This window comes from Notechis scutatus, chromosome 5 (genome assembly GCF_049901735.1).
Source record: "Notechis scutatus isolate UNSWTSFEM ecotype Mainland chromosome 5, rNotScu1.2, whole genome shotgun sequence".
Classification (NCBI taxonomy): domain Eukaryota; kingdom Metazoa; phylum Chordata; class Lepidosauria; order Squamata; family Elapidae; genus Notechis; species Notechis scutatus.
In genome coordinates, this window is record NC_142013.1 from 38,507,223 (window position 1) to 38,534,625 (window position 27,403).

General features: G+C 36.9%; 1 protein-coding gene across 3 annotated transcripts in view; it reads left to right on the plus strand.

The window, feature by feature from the left end:
- The first annotated feature begins 1,087 nt into the window (after window positions 1-1,087).
- Window positions 1,088-27,403, plus strand: part of CRYBG3 (crystallin beta-gamma domain containing 3) — a 73,341-nt gene continuing 47,025 nt past the window's right edge. For all 3 annotated transcript variants that reach the window (XR_015749803.1, XR_015749802.1, XM_026664025.2), the window contains exons 1-5: window positions 1,088-1,460; window positions 10,968-11,046; window positions 15,992-16,425; window positions 21,803-26,414; window positions 27,075-27,122. Coding sequence is in view for 1 of the 3 variants with exons in the window: in XM_026664025.2 (XP_026519810.2) it covers window positions 1,327-1,460; window positions 10,968-11,046; window positions 15,992-16,425; window positions 21,803-26,414; window positions 27,075-27,122 (5,307 nt within the window). In the remaining 2 variants the exon portion in view is untranslated. The remainder of the gene's footprint in view (window positions 1,461-10,967; window positions 11,047-15,991; window positions 16,426-21,802; window positions 26,415-27,074; window positions 27,123-27,403) is intronic.

Sequence of the window (27,403 nt, forward strand, 5' to 3'; positions counted from 1 at the left end):
AAACACTAAATAGGGCAACCCGTTTATGTCTATCTGGGAATAAGCCTTATTTAAGCAATTCTGACTGCATTTAATTCTGGAGCATGATTTCATCAATGTTTAGTGGTCTTAAGGCTCAGAAATATGTACCCTACAACAGTGGCCCCCAACCTTTTCTATACCACGGCCTGGTACCGGCATCACAAAATGATCTACGGACCGGTACCGGCATCAGCACACACGACCAAGGCAAGGCAAGCCGAGTGACCGGCCAGCCAGCCGTCCCCCGCTTCTCCCCGCCACCTTCAACTCCTCCTTTGTACCTTTGTCGATGGGCTTTTCGGGCTCTTTCTTAATCTCCTCCTGAGTAACGCGAGACTCCACTGCCATTGGGACGGCTCTTCATTCGAAGCCGCCCCCCCCCTTCGACGAAACTAAGGCGCGAAGATTCCTCAAGCACCCAAACGCCGCTTTCCAACCGACGACCGACAAGCTCACCCGGAAGCACATTCTCAAGCGCCGTCGAAACAAGATGGCGGCGGCCAAGCAAAATAGGTGGCCCGGTACAAAATGATCCACGGACCGGTACCGGTCCGGGGCCCAGTGGTTGGGGACCACTGCCCTACAACATATCTATTTTCCAGATTTCCACGAACGTATTTTCTTGTGTTTGTTGTTTTGATGTGTTTTGTTTGTTTGGGTTTTGTTTTTATTGGTTTTTGCTATCATAGATAAGAGGGCTCTCAGTCTTAGGCAAAGGGAGGGTCACTAAGTTATTTTTTGAACGTTTTAAGAGTACTTCTAAAACAGGTTTTCAGCAGGTTAAATTAGAGGTGTTTGTGGCAGTCACTTCAGTGTTGCCTTCACGCTGCGGTCGAGAACTAAACACACCTATCGATGGTGACTGTTTATTTTCGGAGGAAAGGCAAAACTCGATCAACCTGAACTTCTCGGCCGCAGAGCATAAGGGAGGAGCAGGGGAGGCGACACCGGCGAGCGAAAACTCACAGATCACGCGCGCGGGAACTAAAGCTGCTGCGTTGTGGGGGAGAAAGGGCGGGACTTGGAGAGAGGGGGAGGTGCTGCTCAGGGCCGAGGCCCGCCTCCTGGGCCGGGCCGCGGAGGGAGCCGTGCAAATATTTCTGTCTCCACAGCACAGAGGGGAAGGTTTCGGAGGCAGGCTTCCCTGTACCCGGTCCCGTTGGGACAATAATGAACTAGGAAGCTAGTCAGAACGAGGGCTTCCGTTCCCCGGGACAAGCGTCGGAGATTCGCCACCTGTTTGGGGGCTTTTTTTTCCACCTTAGAAAAAAAAAAGTAGCCTGTTTGCTTCCCTGGTTGTTGAAGATGTCTGGAGGGAGTACTCGGAGGAGAGCCGCTTCCCCCTGGCACAGCAATTTATCTCGCCTTTTTATGAGAAGTTCTTCCAAGGAACAGGAAGAAGAGAACAAAGTAGCCCCTGAGCAGCGCTGCGCACGAAGGTAGGGACGAGACAAAGTTTGAAGGCAGGAGCGGCGGTGACCCTTCCTTCCTTCCTTCCTGGCTGGAGTAGGTTGGCTTCGCGTCTTTTTCTTTCCCCCTTCACCTCCTCGCCATCCTTCTCCCCGCCCCGCGCTTCGATACTTCTTTGGCATCATCTCTTCCTTTTGGCTGAATTCTCCACAAACAAAACCTAGAGCCGTAAACTTGCCAAACGCCTGTTAGCCTGACGCGAACTCGCCCAGAGTCGTTCCGTGGAGGGGTTGAACGTGATGCGAATTTCCTGCAAAATGGGGGTTTGAGGAAACTTTTTCTTAACCCCGGATAAATGTATAAGCCAAGGCGAACGCAGCCTTTGTGATGCAAAGTAGGCGGTGGTCTTCTGTTTAAATAAGTCTTTTAAGCCCCAGAAGCTGAGCATCTTCAGTATAAGTACTGTAATTTCACGCGGGGCATAGCAGATGTAATCTAGGGATTACACTTTTAGGCTTTTTTCCTCCCGTTAGCCAGGAAAAAAAAATGGATCATTTAAATTCAAATACTAGTGTCAAGGTTTTTTTTTTTCATTTTGGGGAATACAGCCTTTGCCCTTGGAGAGCCTTCTGGCAACACCTCTTCTGGGTTACAAAGGTATGGAAACTCCCAGGGATGCCTCTGATAATAAAAGCAACTGGTCTAGGGAGAGTGGCAGTGCATCTATTTCTCACATTTTTTTTATTATATTCTACATTTTATGAGCACCTGTGTGTATATGCACATTTTACATGGATATATGATGGTACTATATAAAATACAAGGTAAAAGTAACAGTTAATAAATACTGTGGTAATCTAAACTAATTCTTTGGTGATTTAATATATCCAGTTTCTGTAAGTTAGGTAAAGTCTTTTCTCCCACTCCGGATCAAAAGAGCATTAAGAACAAATCCAGTGAGGTTGAACTGCTTTCATATATGAAAATTCAAGATCCATTTTGAATTGCTTTCATATATGAAATATGTTACACACTTTTGGTTCAAATTATTTAATTGACAAAACTTAACAAACAAGATTGATAAGTAGCAATACTTATCAACATCATGCATTCTTGTCCATCCCCCCCTTCCTTTCCTTTCAGCACACCCTGAAATGGAAAGGGAAAAGAATGAGAGGAAATCCCATTGTAAGAGTGTTTTTTGGTGATACAATATATATGGCAAAAACAAAAAGTTAAAAATATATAATATTTTATTATATGCCTTTATAATGTTTTATTTTCAAGATTATAATATTAATAAACTCTAGATTGTGAAAATAAACAGTCAAACAATTTTTGAAAGTAAGCTTTCATTTCAAATTTTAGTCCACCACAGTTTTGGTTAAAGCTTTTCCATGTTTTATAATTTGGTAAATAAGAAATAGTGTGTCTTAAAGTTGGTTAAGAAACTGATCAGTTTCTTAGAGAAACCATGATTGCAGTCTAATTTTGTTTAAAGGTATAATTACTTTGTACAGGTATGTTTTTATTTTCAATTTCAATATTACAGGGAATTATAAGTATTTTGGCATTTTGTTTTCATTTTTATTTAAGCAATAATAAGATATAACAGTATTATGGAATTTTTCTGATTATTCAATGATGTAGACCAAAAATTATTTGTTTAGAAAGCATCATTAAAATGCCAAAATACTTATAATTCCCAGTAATGATGGTAGTAAACAAGGAGTAAGCTTGATAGAACTCAAACACATGTTCATGTCTGAACCCATCCTATAGTGATAAGAGTAGCGAAGCATCAACACTTCTTTGTCCTAGTTGTTTCAGCAGAATGTCAGTTAGTGCTGCTATTTATGGTTATCTCATTATGACTATTTTTTCCTTGACTTTTTGCTGATCAAATTGCTTCAATTCACTTTAGCATAGACTCAGTTTGAACATATTTCATTAGGCGATTGAGATAATGTCTTGTGAAGATCTAGTTTGTGGATTCTAAGAAAGTGGACAGATTCTTTCCAATCTGAATTCTACAAAATGCAGACTGAATCATCTGCTACTTGGTTTCTTTGAGTTGCCAAAAGGAATATCACCAGATACCAAAAAGGTTTCTATACAAAAAATACTTTTTCGATTAATTTGTTTTTTGTATTAACTACCTCAAAGGAAATAATATTGCAGCCATGTCTGAAGAAGCCATCTCTTGATCCAACTGTATTGATCACTTTTACCTAGCCTCTTCTTTCCTTCAGGTCTGGATGTGGGACAGAAAGTTTGGGGGTGATGTTTGTTGAGATTTGAAGAAAGAGAATGAAGGCCTTTTGGTCCCATTATACCTCTCAATATGGTATTCTCTTGTACTACCTATAAAGATTGGGTTGAGTGGCATGCCTTTTTCTCTGTTTTGAATAGATAATTCCATTCAGTAGCAATGGAGGATTTGCACTTGAGGTGTTCAGCCATATTTCCTGACCTATCAGATCAGTATTAAACTGCTGGAGGAGATAATTCATCATTTTGGGGTAATGTATCAGCAATGAATGGATATGTGGCTATAGATTTCTACCATGGCTAATTGGATTAGATGGAACAAAATAAGCTAAAACCAAATTCTAACAAGATGGAAGTACCGTTCATTCAAAAAACATCTTGGCTCCTCATTGGGTCCAGTGCCAAGTCTGGATCAGATTGCACTCTACCTGAAGTGACATTGGGGTCACTTCACCTATGTAAGGCTTCTGCTTGATTAGAAGAAGGAAGCTGCCACCAAGCCTTTATCCAATTTTATTGTATGTTCTAGTTGTGGCAGGGGAAAACTTGGAATACAAGACATTGGCAAGAGTCACACATGCCCTCATTTGAGACTGGACTACTGCCACACTATCTAGAACTGCTTTTCAAGACTACTCAGAAACTAAATGGTATAGGATGCAGCAGATGAGAGTTGCTTCAACAATATTACACCTGGATTAGAAGCTCTGCATGACTTACCAATATATTTCCAAGTGAGAGTCAATTTGCTGTGGTGGTAAATGCACTGGATTAGAAACTGGGAGCTTGTGAGTTCTAGTTCCACCTTAGACAAAAAGCCAACTTGGTGACTTTGAGCCACTTATATACTTTCAATCCTAGGAAAGAAGCAATGGCAAACCCCTTATAAAATTTTTTGCCAAGACAACTTAGACTTTTCCAGGCAGTCACCAGTAGTCAACAATAACTTGAAGACTTACATACATACATACGAGATACCTGCCAATTTAAAGTGCTATTTTTGATCTATAAAATCATTCATGCTTTTGTTCTTCAATATCTTCTGAGTTATCTTTTCCAAGCAGAAACTGCCAAGCAGTTGGGTGGGTGGGTGGGTGGATGACCTTGGAAGACGAAGGGAAGAGATGCTGTCTAGCAAAACTGACAAAAGAGGGAGGATCTTCCAGAGGCTTAAAGGTCAACTAAGCCTAGGAAGAATCCGCCCTAATTGATCAAGCAATTAAAGGCAACAGGAAGTTTGTACTTTGCAAGATTCTGTTAATGTAATTTTACAGTACAATAGAGTAGAATTAGCTTATATACTTGGGTTTCCTGTAATTTACCTGGGAGGGCTGATTTGGGGGGGTGGGGGACGGACTTGAGGTGCATCCTGTCAAGAGATACAGAGATAGGTGGCCTCCATACTGGTATTTATTAAGACAGTGAAATGCCTTTAATTAGGTATTTGTTTTTGTTATTGTTTTATTAGAATACTAGCTCGATACACGTGCTTCGCTACGAAACTATGTGGCCGGGCTTAGTTTTTGGGGAGGAGAAAATAAGGGGGGGTGGAATTCTGCCTCTGCCTACTGGCATCCATCAATATTCATTTGTCTAGCATCCTGTCAGTGTGAGAGAGTTGAGGGCTGTTTGGAAACTGAAACAGTATTCGCTGTGTGAGCAAGAAGGAGACAGCAAGGAGCCTGGGCGTGGCTTAGCTCAGCTGTCCTGTACTAAAGCTGCTTGGTGCTGTGAATCTGAAACAAACTCTTTTCCTCTGCTTGTGTTTTGCAGGTGGGGAGGGAAAGTAGAACTCCTTAGCATCAAAGCGTATTAATAATAATATGTGAAATAGTAATGCTCTGATGGTCATTTCAAAAAATCCTTTCTTCGTGAGTACCTAGAAACCAAGAGGAATATAGTTTCAAGTTTGTAGGCTTTATGGTTGTGGAGATTTTGTGATGATGCGTGAGTGGTATTTTGCTTTTATATAACTTTACAATATAATAAGGTAGAATTAGTTCATATACATATATATTTTAATGCTTATGAACCATCCAGAGACTTTTGAATAAATTTTAATTTACTCATTTTAAATAAAATGAGGTGTGATAGTAATAAATAAGTTGTCAAATTAGAAAGGCACCAATTAAATACCCATTTAAAGTAATAGCAGCGGAGCCACTTATAAAGCTAACAATTATGGGTCAACAAATATGAAACAAAACTGAAGCTGAAGGACCGGAAAGACTGGTATATATGCTACAACATATAATGGGAATTTAAAATAATACACAAATTACTGAACCTATTCACACAAGCAAAGTTTTAGCAAAGACTTTACAAAAAAACAACAACACAATATTGCAAAAACATGAACTCAACAGGTAGGGTTGAGAAGGTTTCAGAAAAGGTAGCTTCTGAATAATTAACCTGATAGATAATACAACCAGCTCTGGATATGAAAGATGAAGCACAACTCGGAGGATGAAATTAGCACTCATTAAAATAACTGTTGGGGTCCAATTTACAAAGAAAAATGGACAAAGAACAATGGAAATACAGTATTCTTTACATGATTTTGAATTGTTAGATGGGAAATTCTAGGGCCATTTTAGATTGTGTAAATTGTTAAGAAGCCCCATGCTTTTTAGAGAGACTTTCTCCACTTTCATATGTAGACGCCTATACTGGGCTAAAGGCCTGAACTATAAGCCAAAACAAAAAGCAAGACATTCACAATAGTAGGTAAGTAGCTGTTCTCTTGATTTGTCACATCACTGCCAGTCAATCCTAATTCTTCAAATGCTTTTGAATTTTGTATTTGATTTACAGGTTGTCTTCGCTTAGTGACTGCCTTGGATAGTGAATGTTCACTGTTATGAAAGTAAGAAAAAAGTAATTTTGTGACTATGCCCGCATTTATAACCTTTGTAGCGTCTTTCTGTCTCTGTCACATGTTCACCATAACAGTCAGTAAGCATTGTCTGTGCCTGACAGGATTTTTCTCCCTCCACCCCACAGAGTGGAGAGTTTGCCTGAGCTAACTATCTATTCCTGAACTTCTTTTTAGCATATCCCTAAAAAGTAGTAATTGCAAGTTGTTAAACTCAGCTCTGTGGCCTTAGAACCCTCCAACTAATTCAGTATTATACCTGACACTGAAGGACCCTAATCAGTTTCATGCTAAAGGCTTCCCTCCCTGTTGTTTCCCTCATAGGGAGCTCACTGGAGCCTGTGCTAGCATATTCCCTCTGGTGTGTATTCCTCTTTGCGTACCTGCTTATTCTCTTGTAATCCCTTCCTCTCCAATGAATGTAAATAAAAAGACTAATTCCCTTCTTGCTAATTACCTCAGCACTGGACTTCTTTGATTAGAGAAAAAATATTATCTACATTTATTCCTGACTGGAAGCCTCTTACGGATTTTTTGCATAAAAATGAAAAAAATATATCTTGGGACTTATGTTTTTAATGATTAAACAGAATAGATTATACAAATAAAAGTAATATGATGCAACTGTAGAGTGAGTTCAAAATGTATTTGTAATGGCTGTGGAGAATTTTGGAAACCAATTCTTTATACTTTTTTCCTTTCGTTGTCTTGCACTTTTTGTTTTTCTCTGGGGGGTTTTCTCTTTCTTTCTTTCCTTCTTTCTTTCTTCCTTCTTTCTTTCTTCTTTCTTTCGGTTTCTTTCTTTCTTTCTTTCTTTCTTTCTTTCTTTCTTTCTTTCTTTCTTTCTTTCTTTCTTTCTTTCTTGTAGTTTGTATTAGCTTTTACCTTCTTGTTTAAAAGTTTTATTACAAATTATATTGAGAATTACCTTATACTCTGAGCAATTTTTATTTAAGCTTAAATTAAAGCTGTATTGCTGTCCAATATCAGTCCTGAATGACGGTATCTTTATATAGCCTGCAATTGTTGGAACTTATTTTGAGAACCCTTATCTTCCTGTGTGACTCCAAACTCAGCCAATTTTTATTGCCAAAACTAATATATTTACTTTCTCCTGCCAGTACTGCTTCCTTTTGTTTTCCAAGTATTGGTGCCTAATGCTGCAAAATTTTGTATATATAACATGAGTGGGTAGCTTATTAAAGGAGGATAGATTTTGTTTTGTTTTTTCCCTTAACACTTACAGATGCTTTTTTATATAAAGAACAGAGATGGGAAAATATACGTGGTATGATGTTTAGATGAGCTTTGAAGAGTTAACAGTGTTAAAAAAGTGTCTAACATGTTGCTGTCTAAGGTAATCTGTAATGATTTGGAGTGTTTTTTTAATTTGAACAAGACTTATTAAATTTAGAATATATATATATATATATATATATATATATATATATATATATATATATATATATATATATATATATATATAAATTTTGAATTTGAATTATTTATATTTACATTTATTTAGATGTAGCCAGTATGATGTCTGTCCTTTATGAAAACTGTGTGATAAGTATATTAATAAACACTGTATTTTCCCTATTTTTGCGGACTCTTGTTATGCATTTCCATAACAGGGATATGCATTTTTAAGTAAAGTATCAATGAAGATCAAGTGATTTGTAATCTTCTTTCCCAGCCCAGTTCTTGAGACTGAATTTATTTCACATTTTGGAGTTTATTAGGAAAAAATGTTTAGAGAAAGAATTAGCAAATGGCAGAAGATTAAATACTCTCCCTCGTCTGTTGCTTTTTCTCTGCAGATATCAATCTTTCCCTTAGCAGTAGTATTATATTATGTAGATTTTCATCAAAAGCTTGTTTGAACACATCTTTTCTGTTTCAGTAGATGAACCCAAGTTCCAAACACTATCTTTAGACTTATTCTTCTGAATCTTTCTTCTTGCAAAGGTTACTAACTATAACAAGTGTTGCACATTTTTTCTGGTGCTTCAAACCTATATTCTTACCTTAAGGTTCAGCCTTTCAACCTTCTCTTCTTTTTACTTCTATTTTTTTCCTAAAAATAAGTAGTCTTCTAAAGTACATTTGACAAAGTAGATTACAACTTACATTTTGATAAGAAGGAAAACTGTGCAATAGTCACATCACCACCAAACAGATTTGTAACTGGCTGACCAATCTCACTCAATGTTTTGGAATGGAATTTAATGGAACTACATTGACATGGAGGGAACCAGGGGCAGGATTCTCCCGGTTTGGAGTGGTTCGGGTGAAGGCCTAGCTCTGATGATCAGCTGGCTGCGAACCGGTTCGCTCCGATGATCATAGGGGCCCACCTGACTTCCTCTGTGCTGTACTCACCTATATCTGCCCAGTGATTTGCATGGCAGAGCAATGTATATATAACTTTATATGTTTTTATTATCTCGCGCAAAAGAGTCAGTTGTGTACATGCATTCAAATGGGAAATCAATTTATTTTAGAAATGAAGGACCTTATTTTTACAATTGGTTATAATTGCCATTCTTTAATAAAATAGCTATTATTTAAAATAGTTTTGTTTTTTTCTGGCCAAATTTTGAACTCCAGCTTAAGTTTATATGTTTGCTACTGTTTGTATTCAGTGTGGCATGTGTAGTATGAAATTTAGAGGTCTGTATGGAAAATATGTCTTCCTTCTTAAGAAGCCATTCAACTATTGTTGTACACCACTACTACAATGTGATCTATGTGGAGCTGCCCTTAAAGATTACCCAGAAATTACAATTGGTCTAGAATGCAGTAGCTCTCTCAGTGTTTGGCACCCCTAGGTTTGCCCATATTATACTTTCATTGTATGAGAGGCCTTGAGCTTCTAGTTTTGTTCCATTGTTCCATATAATTTTAGCATGGGCCAGCTTATTTGTGGAATGATCTCTCCCTGACAGTATATTCCCATTCCATCAGATCAAATAAACACACCCCATATTCCTTCCCATAAATGCTGTGGGATCTAGCAACTTTTTTCCACAGTAATCCCTATCCTGTGGAACATCTTCCCCTTGAGATCTAATAGGTTCTCATCTTTTTGAGAAGGCTATAGAGAGCTAGCTTGTCATCCAAGTATTGGAATAGGGTGAGGTTAAAGCCTGTGTTTGACTGCATCAGAGGAAAATGGCTAGGGCACCAGATTTTACGTAGCTTCTTGCTCTGTGTGTGTGGGGTGTTTGGTTTTGTACTGCTGTGAGGAACCTACAATTATGTTTTTAAAAATAGATAGCCATATAAGTATCAAATAAATAAAATAACTGTGGTATTTTTCTTTTAATATGGAAGATCTTGGTTTTAAAACATTGCTTTTGTTTTGGAGGAAATTTGAATGAAATACTCTGGAGCTTAACTGAAATCTAACATAGAATTTGTTTTAGCATAATTTGATATCTTATCTTATATACAGTCTAGTTTCCAAAAACACTGTTTGGTCCAAACCTACTGAAATATAAATTGTGTATTGAGAAATAGAATACAGAGTCCCAGATAGACAAATTTGTATTGATTTTCCCTCATGTTGATGCTGTTAATTCAGCATATTCAACACTTAAGCATGTTTACACTTAAATGTTGTCTGAGTCTTCTACTATATTTAATCTTTTAATTCAACCAACTCTTTACTAATTATTCAAATTATAAATTGTTAACCATTTAAATTGGAAATTAGTTGAGCTAGTATCATTTCAACTGAGCAAAAACAAACTTTTCTCTCTACGACTATAAAATCAAGAGACTTTTAGAGATTACCTTTCTTATACCAAATTTGTAATAAATTTAATAAAATAAAGTGATATTTAAATTTTATATAATTTAAATATGTGATTTATGGTATGCAAAGATTTTCAATTTCTTTCTTCCAATTTAGGATTAAATTATTGGGAAATTCATTTTTACTTATAATTTTATTCTATATCAGCCATCCAGTATCATTGGATATTAGATAGCATACAAATCTAATCAATAAGCAAAAAAATTTGTAAGGCAGTTACAATTACAGCTACCATTATGTGAGGATAAAGGGAAAAATTCTCGATTAAACATATGGTAACCTTAAGCTAAAAATCAAATTAATTGACTAATTTTGAAAATATACTACAGAAGAGTTGTGTTAAAAATAGATAGGAAAAAATATTGAAGTTTAAAAATGAACTTGGAAAGTTTATGACAATAAAGGAAATGCTTTGATCAGGTTTAGTAAAGCTGTCTAAACACAAGAAATGCCAAGATGATAGAAAGCAAACAGGCACAATAAATGCATTTGGTTTCTGCACTTTCTTTCAAAAATGCTGCAAATAAATTTGGGCTTTCAATAGTTTACATTTGTTTCTCTCTTTTTCAGTTTTGAAATTAAGGAAGAAGAATCTACAGATGTGATTTGTCCAAGAAAAGAAAGCAGTCCTCTTCCAGAATTATTAAAGGTCTTTCTATTTATTATTATAAATAGGAACGAGAATTATGTCTTATAGTTCCTAAAAACTATCAATTTATATTTATTTAGGATTTCCTGTATTATTATCTGTTTCATTATATGCAGAAAATGTCCTGAAATATGTGTGTGTGTATGTGTGTATTCATATATGATTGTGAGAATAAAAATTGTAAATAATGACATTAGAGTTGGTATCATTGCAATGATTATTTTATGACAAATTGAAGATCCCTGGCTTTGTTATCTTTTCGTCATGGATAGTTTTTAATTAAATAATTGTTTCAAAAGTTTAATAGCATGAAATGTAAACTTAAAAGCAAGAAAATAGATACAATTCAGCCATAAACATAATTAATATAAATTATGCCAGCAGTTCCAATTCTAGCTTTTCAAAACTAAATATTATAATGAGATAAGAAAAATATACACATGGCTATACAATGTGCTTGTTTCAGTAGAGCATTGTGGTATCTATGAAACATAGGATTTTTCTGTAGTCTGTTTTGCCTATATCTTATATATAATGTAATGCTTGTAATGATAGTTACTTAGAAAGTGAAATGCCTTTTGAATTATTATTTATTTATTTGTAGAATTTAAATGTATCAGAATCACAATATGTTCATGGCGACTTCTAATATACAGCACAATAAAACCACTAGAATAAGAATTCATTAATTTTAAAAATCCAGGTTCAGATAATGCCCAGTGCTCTGTCTTTGTTGCTTTCTGCAAAGCTATCACTATAGGGCTACTCTGGATTTTGAATAATACAAGTGTCATGATGGACTTGTTTAATAATTAAATAATACAAATGTCTTGATGGAAAAACTGGCTTCATCCCTCATCATCCCAAAATCTGGGATTTTGTGGAGAACTGATATATGTCATTTTGAAAATATTTCTTAGTCATACATCATGTACCTGAGTATATGCAAAAGTTTGGGCATTTTCAGCCAAACTATGTAGTGAATGGCATGTGGCACAACCTCTATGTAAGTACCGTGTCTCTCACAAAATAAGGCCGGGCCTTATTTTTTTTTTTGACCAATGAAAAAACAGCTAGGCCGTCTTTTCGGGGGTGACTTAATTTCCTCCCCCACCTAGAGCGGCCCATACGCACATACCTCACCACGAGGCCGCTTCTATTGGCCGACGAAAGCTCCCCGAAGGCAAAGTCCCCAGCTGCTTCAGAGCGTGGCGTGGCTGCCTATATCCACTCGCCTTTAGGCAGTCTCTTTGGGCGATGGAAGCTCCCCAAGTGCAGTCATCAGTCACTTGATCGACTGGTAGAAGCGGCCTCGGGCGAGCGCACACACACACTCCCTCGCCGCGAGGCCGCTTCTATCGACAGATGAAAGCTCCCTTGAAGGCAGAGTCCCCAGCCGCTTCAAGGCGAGGCGTGGCTGCCCATGTCCCCTCGCCTTTAGGCAGTCTCTTTTGGGCGATGGAAGGCTCCCAAGTGCAGTCACCAGCCACTTGATCGCCAGTAGAAGCGGCCTTGGGGTGAGCGCACACAGACTCCCCTCGCCGCAAGGCCGCTTCTATCGGCCGACGAAAGCTCCCCGAAGGCAGAGTCCCCAGCTGCTTCAGGGCGTGGTGTGGCTGCCCATGTCCACTCGCCTTTAGGCAGTCTCTTTTGGGCGATGGAAGCTCCCCAAGTGCAGTCATCAGTCACTTCGATCGACTGGTAGAAGCGGCCTCGGGGCGGCGCACACACACACACTCCCCTCGCCACGAGGCCACTTCTATCGGCAGATGAAAGCTCCCTTGAAGGCAGAGTCCCCAGCCGCTTCAAGGCGAGGCGTGGCTGCCCATGTCCCTCGCCTTTAGGTAGTCTCTTTTGGGCGATGGAAGTTCCCCAAATGCAGTCACCAGCCACTTCAATCGGCCGGTAGAAGCGGCCTCGCGGCGAGGGGAGTGTGTGTGCGCGCTCGCTTGAGGCCGCTTCTCCCGGCTGATCAAAGTGGCTGGTGACTGCACTTGGGGAGCTTCCATCGCCCAAAAGAGACTGCCTAAAGGCAAGTGGACATGGGTAGCCACGCCACGCTCTTGAAGCAGCTGGGGACTCTGCCTTCGGGGAGCTTCTATCGGCTATCGGTGTATTCTAGCCTAGGCTACCTGCAGGGCACTCCTAAAGGCAAGTTTTCTCGCCATCCCCCCTGCCCTTCCCCCCCATTTCTCTTCACCTCATGTAGTTCTAACAAACGATGTGAGAAATGGCGGAGAAATGCATGGTTTAAATAGGCCTAAATTTTGGGGGCTTAATTTCACCTCATGCCTAGAAATCATGCTGGGCCTTCCTATTGGTGGAGGCCGTATTGTTGGAGAAACACGGTAGAAAGTTGAACATATGTGTATGCATATTTCTATGTGCAATTATTTATAGATTCAAATCAAGAAAAACATAAATATATACAATTCAGGACACTCATCTGTTGATTTGGTGTCACTTTTGTTATTATAAAACTATTAATAAGGCTCAAAAAGTTGATTGACTATTTAAACATATAGTTAGCTAGATTAAAAACAATTCTATGGGTGAACAAATACTCCAGTCTTAATTTATCAGGTTGTGACTTTTCTGTCTATTTTCAATGGCCATATCTTCTAAAGTTTGTCTGCACATCTGAAAATAAAGATAATTTGTTTTTTAAAACAAGAGGACACTATTTTTTTAAAAATCCCTAAACACTTGCAACTAACATTTTTAATTGGGAGAATCATAAATTAAGAAATGAAACTGATTCAAGGCAAGAACTGAACACCAAGAAATTATGTTAGCACTTCCTGAAAGTTAGTCAGATCTGCAAATATAAGCCATCATCCTCCAGTTAGAAACAAACAACCTACTCTCTAATAAACATTTTGGTTTCAGGAAAAACTATCATGTAATAATCTTGGTTATTCTGGCCTCATCACAGATGTTATAGCCTAAAGTACAGTTTTTCAAATTGGGTTCCTTAAAACTCTAGGGTTTCATATGGGCCTGAATGGGGCTTCAAGATTACAGGAGGGAGGGGGAGAATCCTTTCCTCAAGAGACGAAGGGGAAAAAACATCTCATGAGAAAAAGTATCCACAAGGCACTGGAGAGGGGGGGATTCTTTCTGTAAGGATTAGATAAATTTTTCTTCCTAAGTACTTGTGTACAATTCTTCCCTTAGACCAGGGGTGTCAAACTTGATTTCATTGAGGGCCATATCAGGGCTGTGTTTGACCTTGGGAGGCCAGGGGGCGTGGCCAGCTCTACATCACTCATCAAGGCTCCATTTTTGGCCATGATGGCCTCCAGCCCTCTGCCAGCGAAAACAGAGTTCAGGGAGGCTGTGCGCAGCCCTCCTGGGCTCTGTTTTCAGCTGTGATAGCCTCCTGCAGCCCCCTGCCAGTGAAAACCGAGCTCAGGGAAGCCGCATATGGTTCGCCCGGGCTCCATTTTCAGCCGAAACAGCCTCCTGCAGCCCTTCACCAATGAAAACGGAGTCCAGTGGGCTCTGTTTTCGCTGACAGGGGCACCACAGGCCAGTCCTTCGCTGTTTCCAGGGTGGGCTGGTGGGCCACATCTAAGCACCCTGTGGGTTGTATCTGGCCCTCGGGCCTTGAGTTTGACATCCCTGCCTTAGACTATAAGAATAAAAAACTCTCCACAGGGAACTAAGGCAAAATTTCCTCCAAGGAGTAATGGGAAAAGAAAGACACTAAATGAGAGATACTGAGGAAAAATTCTTCATAAAAGACTAATAGTCTGAGGAATTAGTGAAATAGACACATCTTATCTAAGCAATCTTTATATATAAAAGCGAAATACCACTCGCGTATCATCACCAAAACCGTAAAGCCTACAAACTTGAAATTTGGCACGTATGTTCCTGTTGGCTTCTAGGTGCTCACAAAGAATTTTTTGAAATGACCATCACAGTATTAGTATTTTGTATATTATTATTAACATACTCTGATGCTAAGGAGTTCTACTCCCCCCCCCCCTTGCAAAACACAAGCAGAGGAGAGGAGTTTGTTTCAGTTTTAGTTTCACAGCAGAAAGCAGAACAGTTGCACTAAGCTATGCCTAGAACAGTTGAACTAAGCCACGCCCAGGCTCCTTGCTGTCTCCTTTTTTACACAGCAAATGCTCTTTCAGTTTCCAAACAGCCCTCAACTCTCTCACACATTGACAGGACACTAGACAGATGAATACCAATGGATGCTGGTAGGCAGAGGCAGAATTTTTTTCTCCTTATTTTCCTCCCCAAAAACTAAGCCCCATCACATAGTTTCGTAACAAAGCATGGGTATCCAGCTGGTAGTCAGATATACTGCTCATAGATAAGAAGAAAGACAAAGAGACACTGACTTTTTAAAAATAGGTTTTCTTGGGGAAGAAGCCTGGCAGACATTAATCATTCCTTGGGAAAAAGATTTACTAACTAAAAATAGCTGATAATTCTGCAACTGTTTGTTTTTATGTAATGCTATTACATGCATTACATATGAAGAACATATATTTCAAAAAAATAAAAGGCAACTCTCATAGTGGAGATTCTTTTTCATGTGAACTTTTCGTAAAAGAGCTAGTTTTTTGCCTTTATAGAATCAGTGTTATGCATACTTAGCAATGTTCAGTGTATTGTAGATTTAGATAATATTATGTATGCTGGAAATAAAGCATTAGCATTAAAATTGTACATTAATGTATTCCAGTTCACTTAATGAGAGCCAGCGTGCTTAAGCAGAAAGAGTTCTGGCCTTAAATTGGGAAGACTCTCATCTGGCCTTATTCTCTTATACGAACAATACAATGAAAAGAACTGAGTATGTACTACCTTATGCTTTTCATAGGAAAGACAGGATACAATGCAATACAATTCCTCCTATAAAGACAGTAAAATATAGTTCCTCTTCAACAATTGATAAAATAATCTGTTTTTTTCCTTGTAGGTATCAGTATGTAAAAATAAGGATTTCTCTACAGAAGGCCTGAATAGATCTACCACTCAAGAGGAATTAAAGAAAGCACAAAGTCTTCCTAGTTTGATTCATGAAAGCAAAACAAACAATAACAATAAACGGTCTAAAGAAGGATTTTTGCAATATCTTGGGAGTTTATTTGGTATTTCTTCTAAATCATCATACAAAGAAAAAGAACCTTCTAATTTTGGAGATGGGCATTGCAAAATGAAACAAGGCTTTTCAGATCAAAGTAACCATCAAGACAAAGGACCCACTGAGCATCTCAAATCAAAAATATTTGCCATTTCGAATTTTGAAACTGAACAGAACATATCAAGCAAAGAAGAAGACAGTAATTTAAGAATTAAATCTAGTCCACAACATTTACAGAAACCTCAGGATCAATCTGCTGAAACAGCCAAGTGAGTTCAAATATAGTATCTAATTATATATTTTAATTTGAGCTCATAGGATCATAAAAAAATTCTTCAGTGTTCATACTGAACAATGCGTAATGTACATAAATTAGTTCTCCTGTATGATCTACTCTTTAAAGATTCATCAGTGGGAGAGTCATGCAAAAGATATAGTCTTATATGTAAGGAGTTTGAATTTACAAAATTAAAAACAAAGAATGAGGAGAGATTATAAACATTTTACATATTCCTTATCAGTTGAATCTAATTAAGGAGGTATCAAAAGATGGAAAGGTGGCCAGTATGAAACCAATTTGTAAAAATTATACACCACTCATTTTAATGACATTTATCAGGCAAATTGTAGAAATAGTAATAAAAGAAAAAATGAAGTGAGCATATAGCAGAACTAGCCTTAGTGCAGGAAATCACATAAATACTGCAGAGGTAAATACTACTATCTGATTTAGTCACTGTGCAAAGCAAAATTGTTGTAATGACGAGGCTCTCTAATCCTCCTTTATCCATAGATTAGTGACTTTGTTTACCTGAGTTGTATTTGCTTGGAAACATTCTTTATCTGAGGTTTGCCATCCGAGATTGGAACATTCCTGCAATTACAACTCTACACAAAATGCTGGACTATGATGGTCCTATTATCCTGGAGCTGGAAATTAAATGTCATCACTTCCAATAGCTACACAAATGTTTGTTTGTTTATGCCTTTAGTGAGTCTTGACTCTCGCAGACTACATGAGAAAATTCATAACAGATTTTAGGGAACAATTTTAGAATAGAAGAGAAGAGAATACTTTTATTGGCCAAGTGTGATTGGACACACAAGGAATTTGTCTTGGTGTAAATACTCTCAGTATACGTAAAGAAAAGATACATTCGTTGAAAAGATACAGTCAAGAATCATAAGGTACAACACTTAATGATAGTCATAGGGTACAATCAACAATCAAATCATACTAGGAAACAGTCAATATAAATCATAAGGATACAAGCGACAAAGTTACAGTCCTACAATCACAAGTGGGAGGGGATGGGTGATAAGGAGTGATGAGAAGATTAACAGTAATAGTAGTAGACTTTTTAATAGTTGAACAGTGTTGAGGGAATTATTTGTTTAGCAGAGTGATGGCTTTCGGGAAAAAAACTGTTCTTGTGTCCAGTTGTTCTGGTGTGCAGTGCTCTATAGCGTCGCTTTGAGGGAAGGAGTTGAAACAGTTTATGTCCGGGATGTGAGGGGTCTGTAAATATTTTCACAGCCCTCTTTTTGACTTGTGCAGTATACAGGTCATCGATTGAAGGCAGGTGGGTAGTAATAGTTTTTTCTGCATTTTGGAAGTGATTGGCCATTGCCTTCTTAGAGCTAAGAGAAAATATCTCAAATGTCCAAGTCCCCAGGCCTTGAAAATTCGGAAGTGAAAAACTCTGGAAACAATTGGTACTTTTTATTCAATCCTGAGGCATAGCACAAATGAGTAACTGACATTTGAAAAGTCAGCGCTGGGAGCCTCCCAACGCTCTATTTATAGGCAAGACCACGCCCTTCCCATCCCCTAGCACCAATGTCAGTATTCGGTGTCGTATCAGCAGTGCCTGCGTTTCTGGCCTCTTGAGTTCCACATGCTGTCTCCTCCAGCAGCAATCAGCTGGGCTTCGGAGAATTATCAGCTGTGCAGATGACTGGAGAATGCCGTCATCGGCCTTTTGCTCATGATCGCTGCAGTCGAGGCTGACACCACCCCAGCCAAATGCTCTGTCACCGGCAAGGTCGTTGCTGCGTCGTTGCTCCCTTCATCACAGCGATTTCCGTTCTTTCCCCTACCTCCCCCCCTTTTGTCAAGCTTTCAGGGCTTGACAAAATAACTGGTCCAGGCAAGCTGCTAAAATTTAGGCAAGACTAAACTAAGGCAAGACAAACTCTGATCTTCTCAATCTTAGTCCAGTATGTTAATCTTTAAAGCAAATTGTTTCTCATAGGTAGGCTTACACAAATGCAGCTACTTCTGTAATGTCACTCACTATTGCAAAACAGAATTTCCCATTTACAGGAAACAAATAAGCACCTTTGTTACAGCAGGAAGATAAAACTAATCACAATGCAAAGTACATAAAAACAGTAATGGCTACTCAGTGGAAAGTAAGTCTATAGAGGTTAGAAGCTATATTTGATCATGTCCAGGGTCACCCTTTTTTGTTTGACATACATGAACTGAGCATAGGCTTTCCACATCCATTTCTTCATGTATGCATTTTGCACAATGAAAATGAAGATATGTAGAAAGATGAAGAGTGGCTTATTTTATGCAGATAGATTCATAGGCTATATTACAGTTGCGAAAATGCAACACAGTGTTTTGAGTGACCAGTTTTGAAAATCTTTCAGATTGTCTCTTTTGTGCTTTCAAATAGTTCTCGCTTAATGACGATAATTGAGATTGGAAAGTCTATCACTCAGCAATGTGATCATAAAGCATGACATCCCATGCCCACTTCATTTAGCAATGGCAAACTTAGCCATTGGTATTATTAAACAAGGATTACTGGTCTTTAAATGAAAACATCATCACAACTTCCTGCCGGATTCCAATAAGCAAACTCAGTGGGGAAGCCAGCAGGAAATTACTAGTCCAGGTAGTCTGTAAGCAAGTGAGTGGGTAAATGGTTTCTATGGCATGGGCGCAACAAAGACGGGGGGTGATTCTAGGGGAGGAAAAAGCACAAAGGCCTCCTGTGGCACAGCATGAGCATGCTAGACTAGGGATGATTATTGCCAGGTGAGGGAGCATGTGCACAAGGGTGATTTGGCTACTTCCAAACAAGAGCTGGGGATGGCCACTAGGATAGGCCTAAGTCAGCAGAGAAAATCACAAATGATGATCATGTGACTATGGGATAACCCAAACATCATAAGTGGGATCTGGTTGCCAAGTACCAGAATTGTGACTGCAGGGATTCTCTGATGGCTGGAACTTTGAGGACCAGTTATAAGTACAAGTCATTCAGTGTCTTAACTTCAAACAGTTGCTGAACAAATGGTCATTAACTGAGAACTACTGGTGTATATGAAAGACATTGTCAAGTGTTGAAATGAATTTTTGTCTTTGCAGTAATGGCACAAATTTTTCAACACTATTCAATAAAGTATATGACTTAGAAATATATTGTTGCATTTTTTTATGGAAACAGTTCTTTATGCATTTTTGTAAGGTTAGTTGACAGGTAGATGTAGGTTGTCATAAAAATATTCTATAAGTTACAACAGAAATAAAGAGCTTAGTTTGAGCTAAATTTTCTCAGTTAACATTTCAATTTTTAAAATATATCTTAAAGTGATTTATAGACTGTGAACTAAATTCTGTAAATATAAAAACAAACATGCCAATACTATATTATATAGCGTTACCTTCTCTTTTTTTCCTCAAAAGTTAGATATTTTATTTCAGTGAAATCTGTTACAAGGATTAAAGTGTTTGTCAAACATCTCGGGAGCTCTGAAATACCAGATGGAACTATTGGAATACATAAGCTGCTTTCCTTCCCTTCCCTTCCCTCATCACCAACAAAAAGAATAAGGATGGTATCAGAATAATCTCTCCTGGCAACATTATTATAGCTTCCATTAGCATTATGTGGGCTGTTAAGTGCAAGAGAATTTGTATTTATTTTAGATTCATTAAGTCTTTATTCACTTTTAGTTCTATGAAATACATTTAAGGCAGAGATTATACCATTTATATATAATCCATAACAGAATATCACTTTTTGTAGGTTTTTAATACCCGAGTCATACATCTTTCCTAATGAGACATAGTCAGCTTATTGTACACCCAACAGTAACCTAATACATGACCTACATATCTGATTTTACAGTCAATAACATTCTTTAATTTTATTTATACAATGTGTATATTTCTCATTTATGCTTACTCATGTCTGTATTACAAATCAAATACTATATGTATATTGCTTTAACAATGCTTTTTAATGGTGGCAGAGTTATATTCATTTTAAATCATAGAACGTTGTGTTACAGAGTAAGCATGCTAAGTTATCTGTGCATGTGTGCACTGAGCTTCATTGAATTGCAAATAACAGCTTATTGGCACATAGTCGATATAGCCTTCATATTTTTTTTAAGAAAATCAGCCAATCAAAAATACATGAGCAGAAAGTAGGCTATCTTGTGTTTGCTAAAATCCTACTGTTCCAAAAGAAAGAAAATTTCATACTGTTTCTAAGTCTAATGATAAACTCTTTTTTTAAACCACTACATCAAGTAATTGATGATACTTAGCTTTGCATGTTCTGTTCCCATATTTTTAAAAATGGTACATGTGAGGATTTTGTACATTGTTTTGTAATGTAAAACAGCCTTTATCAATGTACAGGCAGTCCATTTGTCCAACCATTTCTTTAGTGATTGTTTGTAGTTACTATGACAGTGAAAAAGGTGACTTATGACGGTTTTTCACACGTAAAACTATTGCACTATCTTTGACACATGATGAAAATGTAGAAGCTTGGTAACTGCACTGTGTTTATGACATTTACACTGACCCGGGATCATGTAATCACCATTTGCAACCTTCCCAGTTGGCTTCCAGCAAGCAAAGTTAATGGAAATAGCCAGATTTGCTTAACAACCGCATGATTCACTTCGCAGCAAGCAATGATTTGCTAACAACTGTGGCAAAAAGATTATTTAAAAAAGAGCACAACTTATTTAACAACTGTCTTACTTAGCAGTGGAAATTTTGGGCTCAATTGTGGCTATAAGTTAAGCACTAACTGTAATACCTTCCAGATGTTTTGCTATAACTACCATCATTCCACTAATAGCATTGGCTATTGTGATTTATGTTAGTGTAATGATGTAGTTTCAGTGCTAATGTATTAATTTCCATGAAGATAAACTTTTCCAAAGATTCTTCCTTATCTGCATCTACCTTTTGCACAAGCATGCCATATTTTTCAGCCATTTTCCCATGACATTGCCTTTGCCTCATACCTGGCATTCACGCAAGACAACCAAAAATCATCCTTAGTTGTCCCAGTTTTTTAAAGTGGTATTTTGCCACTCCTTCTGTGGGGTGTAAGGCAAAGATTTCTCTGATATACAAAAAAATATATTGCAAGAGGAATCTTCCTTAGACCAGGGATTTGGCCTTAATAGTCCAAAAATTGTTCTGTTTCAGTAATTCTACAATTATTATGTAGATAACTATTAAATGTATTACATAACTTACACTTTTAATACCATTCCCTCTCTATTACAATATAGGTTAACTACTTGAGTAGTAAGTATATTTATAATTGCATGTGGCTAGAAACATTTGCTAATATGCCATTAATGATGTTTCTATTCCAGAAAAACAGAAAGTGAACCCCCAGCATATGCAATTACTTATGCAACCTACCGAGGTTCTGCAAGAATTAAGCAGTTGCTTAAGAAACAAGCAGACTTGGAACAAGAAACAGTAACCAGAACCAGTATTAGCAATTCTCCTGTAGAAAGCAAAAAAGAGGAAATCACAAATACTTTAAGTTCAGAAGCTACAAAAGAACCAGAATCGTTACTGCAGAATGGAAAATCTGAAACTAAAGATGACAAACAAAATTTACAAGAAAACATGCTTTGGTCTGAAATGAATCAGAAGGAAGATATTCAGAGTGATTGTGAGCACAATGAACTAAAGAACAAAATTATCTTTTTGACCAGAATTGAAACCATTGAAAACTGCGTTGAAGAACTTGAGTCTGTAAAATGTGTACCGGTTTCAGATAAATCAGAAATTAATAGGAAGCTTTTATTAGAGCCACCAGCATTTCTGCCAAATCAAGCCAGTTCTAGCTACCAAAATATAAATTCTGCAAGTATCAATTCAGAAAACAGTAGATTAGGTGAAAAGAGAAAAGCATTAGAAGAAATACATATGCAGCTACAGTCAAACAATGTTAGCACTGTTTGTTTTAAAAAAGAAGCACATTTCTGTGTTTCTTCCAACACAGAAACAAAAGGGACAATACAAAATGAGTTTTCATCTTATCCCGAAAAAGAGTCAACTAATAATGAGCATAAATTGTTAGAAGATAAATATTCTTGGACTGACGATCAGTTTAAATTAGAATCCGTTAATCCATCATACATGAATAGCCATAACTGTAGTGATCAAATAAATAATAATGAAAAATTAAATACAGATATGATGTCTGAAAATCATTCTCAGTCGTTTCTCCATAAACCAGCAGGTACAGAAGAATTGCCATTATTTTTCAAATCAGGAATGTCAGCCCTTTCCACAGAAAATGGGTCTGAGTTGCTCTTATGCAGCAAGAGTGGCCTAGAGAGTAAAGAAACCACTGAGCCATTATTACTTAGAGATCTACAAAATAATTCCAGGATCTCCATAATGGCTAATATTGGAACTAGTAAAGTGAGTGAGGAGAATGTTGGAATACCTGTTGTGGAACTTGATGCAGTTTTGTCTAATGATACAGAGGAAAATAAAGCCAACATTTCTTTATTAGATACTGAATATACACATGTTGACTCCTTCAAAACAAATGCAAGTAATGTCCCTCAAAGTCTTGAAGCTAAGAATGACTGTTATCCTGTCAAGAGAAATGAGAATAAAACTCTGATCCAACCAATAAACAGCTTAAATATTTGTTCATCTCTTGAGAAACAAAATAAGCTCTTTGAACTGGAAAACATGAGACATGTAAAGAACACAGATATGTCATCTCTTAAAACTACAAACTTTGATGCAATTAAAACTCCAATTATTTCTGGGAAAACAAGCAATTCAGTGCTCAGTAGCATAAGAAATAATGTCAAGCCGCCTGAAAATAAAGAATTCTCTTGTCTGTCTGTTATTTCTTCCGAAAATGAGTGTTTGACCCACAGTTCTCTACCTGTGAAACCTGATAAAACTAACTTGGCACCAGATAATTCTTCCTCTCTCTTACCTGTATTGATCAGTAATGCTAACATCTTTGAAGATAACATTCATTTGGATACTTTGGCTAAATCTGCATCTAATTCCAAAGATCAGAATTTTTTGAAGAGTTCATATTTTTTGCCTGATGAACAGGAATATATGTTGCAGTCTGCAAGAGTCACCACTGCAGCAAATTCTGCAGAGACAGACTTTAGTGAAATATGCTACTCTGATTCTGTATCTGAAAACTCAAAAGCTGTCTTAAAGTCTCATTTTTTCTTGGAATCTGGAAATAACTTTAAATCCCATGTTATGCATGATACTATTGACAGAGATAGCTCTGGAAAAAAGATTTTGCCACGTTCAAATGAAACAAAATATTTGACTAGTTCTTATTCAATGGATTCTGAATCCATTCTCATAAAAGAGTCCTTTCCTGAGTTAACATCTGACAATATACATGTACCCAAGTCTGCTATTCCTACAACTTCTTCTAAGGATTCTTCAGACCTTCATTCTCCTGCCTGTGAAGCACTAGAGGCTGTTTTTGACAATATCAATTCTCTTCATATAAATTCTGAAGAAGATACTGTAAAATTGTCATCAAAAGATGAATTAAGTAGTCTATCTTCTGAATCAATATCAGATGTTACTTATTCACCTCCATCAATAGCCTCAGTTACCTATTACATGGATATTATAGATTCTTCAGAGTCAGAGATACCTCTTATTAACCAGCAGTGCAAAGAAATTCATACAACTCCCTCAGGACAGAATTCTAATTGCCTCATGGCTTCGCCTTCAAAAATTGCTACTAGTATGGAAAAACAAGCAATTGCTGCTTTATTTTCTAAATCAAACAACCAGTTTTTTAAGGAACCATTAAAAAATGTTGAAACAGGAAAGCAACTGCAAATTAAATCTCAAAACTTAACACTCTTGTTTAAAAAGGCTGATGAAATAGTAGATGAAGTTCTCCATTTAGCAATAGAAGAAATTAGATCAAAACAAACAGCTTACATCTGTCAAAACAATGACACTAAGTATAATGAAAGTCCCAGCTCTCAAAAAGATCATACAAATACCAAAATGATGTCAGAATCAAAAAAAATGCAGTCAGGGAGTTCTTCATTAAAGCCCTTTAATGTGAATGATATCACAAAGTTCACTGGACTTAAATTTGACAACGAGACTCAGAATGAAAAGGAACCATTGAATATCACTGATAAAACTGATTTACACAATTCAGTAACAGTAAAACCAAAAGAAATAACTGACAATGTTATTAAAACAGTCAAACAAAAACCAGCAGTTGTGCCATATGAGAAACATTTAAGTCAGGACTTTTCTCAAAATACAAATATGTGTTACACTGAAGCATCAGAGATACTTATAACTGATGCAGAATTATCAACTAAGCTTTCTGAAATAATTGAAATACCGTTAAATCTAAGTCCAGTATTCCCAAATGAAGAGCAGAAGATAACTATTGAGGGTGTAGCAAATGTCTCAGTTCCTTTTAACTTCAAAGAAGAGAGTAAAGAGGTTTCTGGAGAAATTATACCAAAGAATGTGTGTTCAGGCCAAACAATTTGTGAAGAATGGTATGATGACATAACTAAAGTAAATTCCAGCCCTGACAAAATAAATAATGCCAAATACAATAAAGATGATGATTGTACAACAAATAGGGCAATTGTTGGTGATATCACTAGTAGCTGGATATGTGAGAATCAATGTAATTTAGTAAAAGGAGAGGCTGTTAAGACCTGTAAGCAATTGTCAGCATGCTCAGTTTTAACAAGGAATGTACTACCCTTTAACTCAAACATTAATACATATGGTAGCTCTTCTGATAAATATAAATATGAACAAACATACTTAGGTTCACCTGAACATAATATAGAGAATGATTTCCCCAAAAATGAGATAAAAAGTGAAGCTATTACTGCTGAAAGAAAGGAACCACATCAAAAATATTATGAAATAAATAGTGAATGGGGCAGTAGCAAAATAGGAAAGGAAGATATAATACAACAAGATTCTAAGTTCAATGTCCTTTTTAATATATCTGAATCATCTCTGTTGAACAACTCATCAAACATTGGTTTTGTCCATGAAGAAGTAGTAAATGAGGAGCCTTGTTTAATAGCAGATAATGTACCTATGGAGTATTCTCTGGATGTTGACAGTGCAAATGAAAATAAATCCCCAAATTGTTTTGCCTTTCCTAAACCAGAACACTGGGAACACAATTCTTCCTTTAATATTTTGTATAAAGACAGTCTTCAAGATGAAAGCTATTCTTTTTCAGGAGAAGAAATAATGAGTACCTTATCCCATCCTGATTTATCCTTGGATAACAAGCATAAAATGTATGAAACATCCAGATTGAAAGACAACCTGTTTGCTTCTTATGATGAAAGCAAGCAGTTGACTGAGATGCTGGGTGATACTTGTTCAGAATCTTTCATGACTGTGGAAGCAAAGCGATACAGGATTTACCCCTTTTCTTTGTCTCCTATATATGAAGATGATGGTTCCCAAGAGGACTTGTCTTCCACTGATATCTCACCAAGAAATTATTATAGTGGATCACCAAGAGAAAACCAATCTTTATCTGTCTTATCACTTTTGCAATCAGTATCTGAAAAGTTGAAATCTAGTAATCAGTATAATGAAAATGAACAAGACAAACTTTATGAAGAAAAAAATCAAGAGGAAGAAAAAGAAATATCTATTTCCAGTATTTGGCAAGGCAATAAAAATACTGAATTCCCAAAAGACTTTTCTAGACAATTTATTTCTAAGGAAGTATTTCATTCAGAAGAAACCTCATCTTTGAGTTCAACATTTGCAGTTCATTTTATTCAAAAATCTGACTCTGGCATGAAGCCTTTTTTAAAGGATACATATTCTGAAAATCTGCCCGGCTTAGGTTATTTAGTTGAAAAAGGAAATACACTTGGAAGCAGGATATTGCCAGCTGATCCTCCATCGAAATCTACAAAGCTGCTGAAATTGGTAACCTGTCAAAAGGTAATTCTTTTCACTAAATTTATACACAGTAGGAACCTAATCTATACGTTTCATTTCTTCTGTACACACATTTTAGGCTAAATGTATCATGGAGATGCATTTCCCATATAAACAAAGTTCTATTGATTCTGCTTAATTTACTGTGAGAATTTGATACATAATATGTTACTCTTTCAATGTACTGTATCCAATATACACTCTATCAGAGGTGGGCAACTATGGCCCCTTTATGACTTGTGGACTTCAACTCCCAAAATTCCTGAGCTAGCATGGCTTGCTCAGGAATTCTGGGAGTTGAAGTCCATAATTCATAAAAGGGCCATAGTTGCCCACCCCTGCTCTATATATTGTACAGTAAAATATACTAGGCAGGTGAAATGAAAGAAAGCACACTTTTTTAGCAGAATTTGAACTGAAAAATACTTTTCTCTTTAATGTAAGAACTAACTCAGAATACTCTGCTGATAGTTTTGAACAAAGTCGCAAAATATATTTTTCTACAAGTTTAACTTGTGTCTTTAAGGTTTTCAGAAATGGTTTGTTAGCATACTTATACACCTTTACTTTAAAATGTTAAGATATGCTTCATAAACATGTTTTTTAAAATATTTTTTCTTGGCTTGTTGAATATTAAAATTATTTCTTTTTTTCTGATTATAGTGTCCTGTTGGTAGAAATATACTGAAGTGTAATCCAAGACCAGGAAAAGTAAGTGTGATTTTATATAAAACAATAAAATTTCAGTATTGTCTGCTTTGTCATAAACTTTTCTCAAAAGTAAGGAATAAATGAGTAACAAGTATTGAAAGGAAGTCTATTTTCCTTGATATACAGGTGAAACTCAAAAAATTGGAATATTGTGCAAAAGTTCATTTATTTCAGCAATGCAACTTAAAAGGTGAAACTAATATATGAGATAAGCTCATTACATGCAAAGCAAGATAGTTCAAAATGTGATTTGTCATAATTCTGATGATTATGGCTTGTAG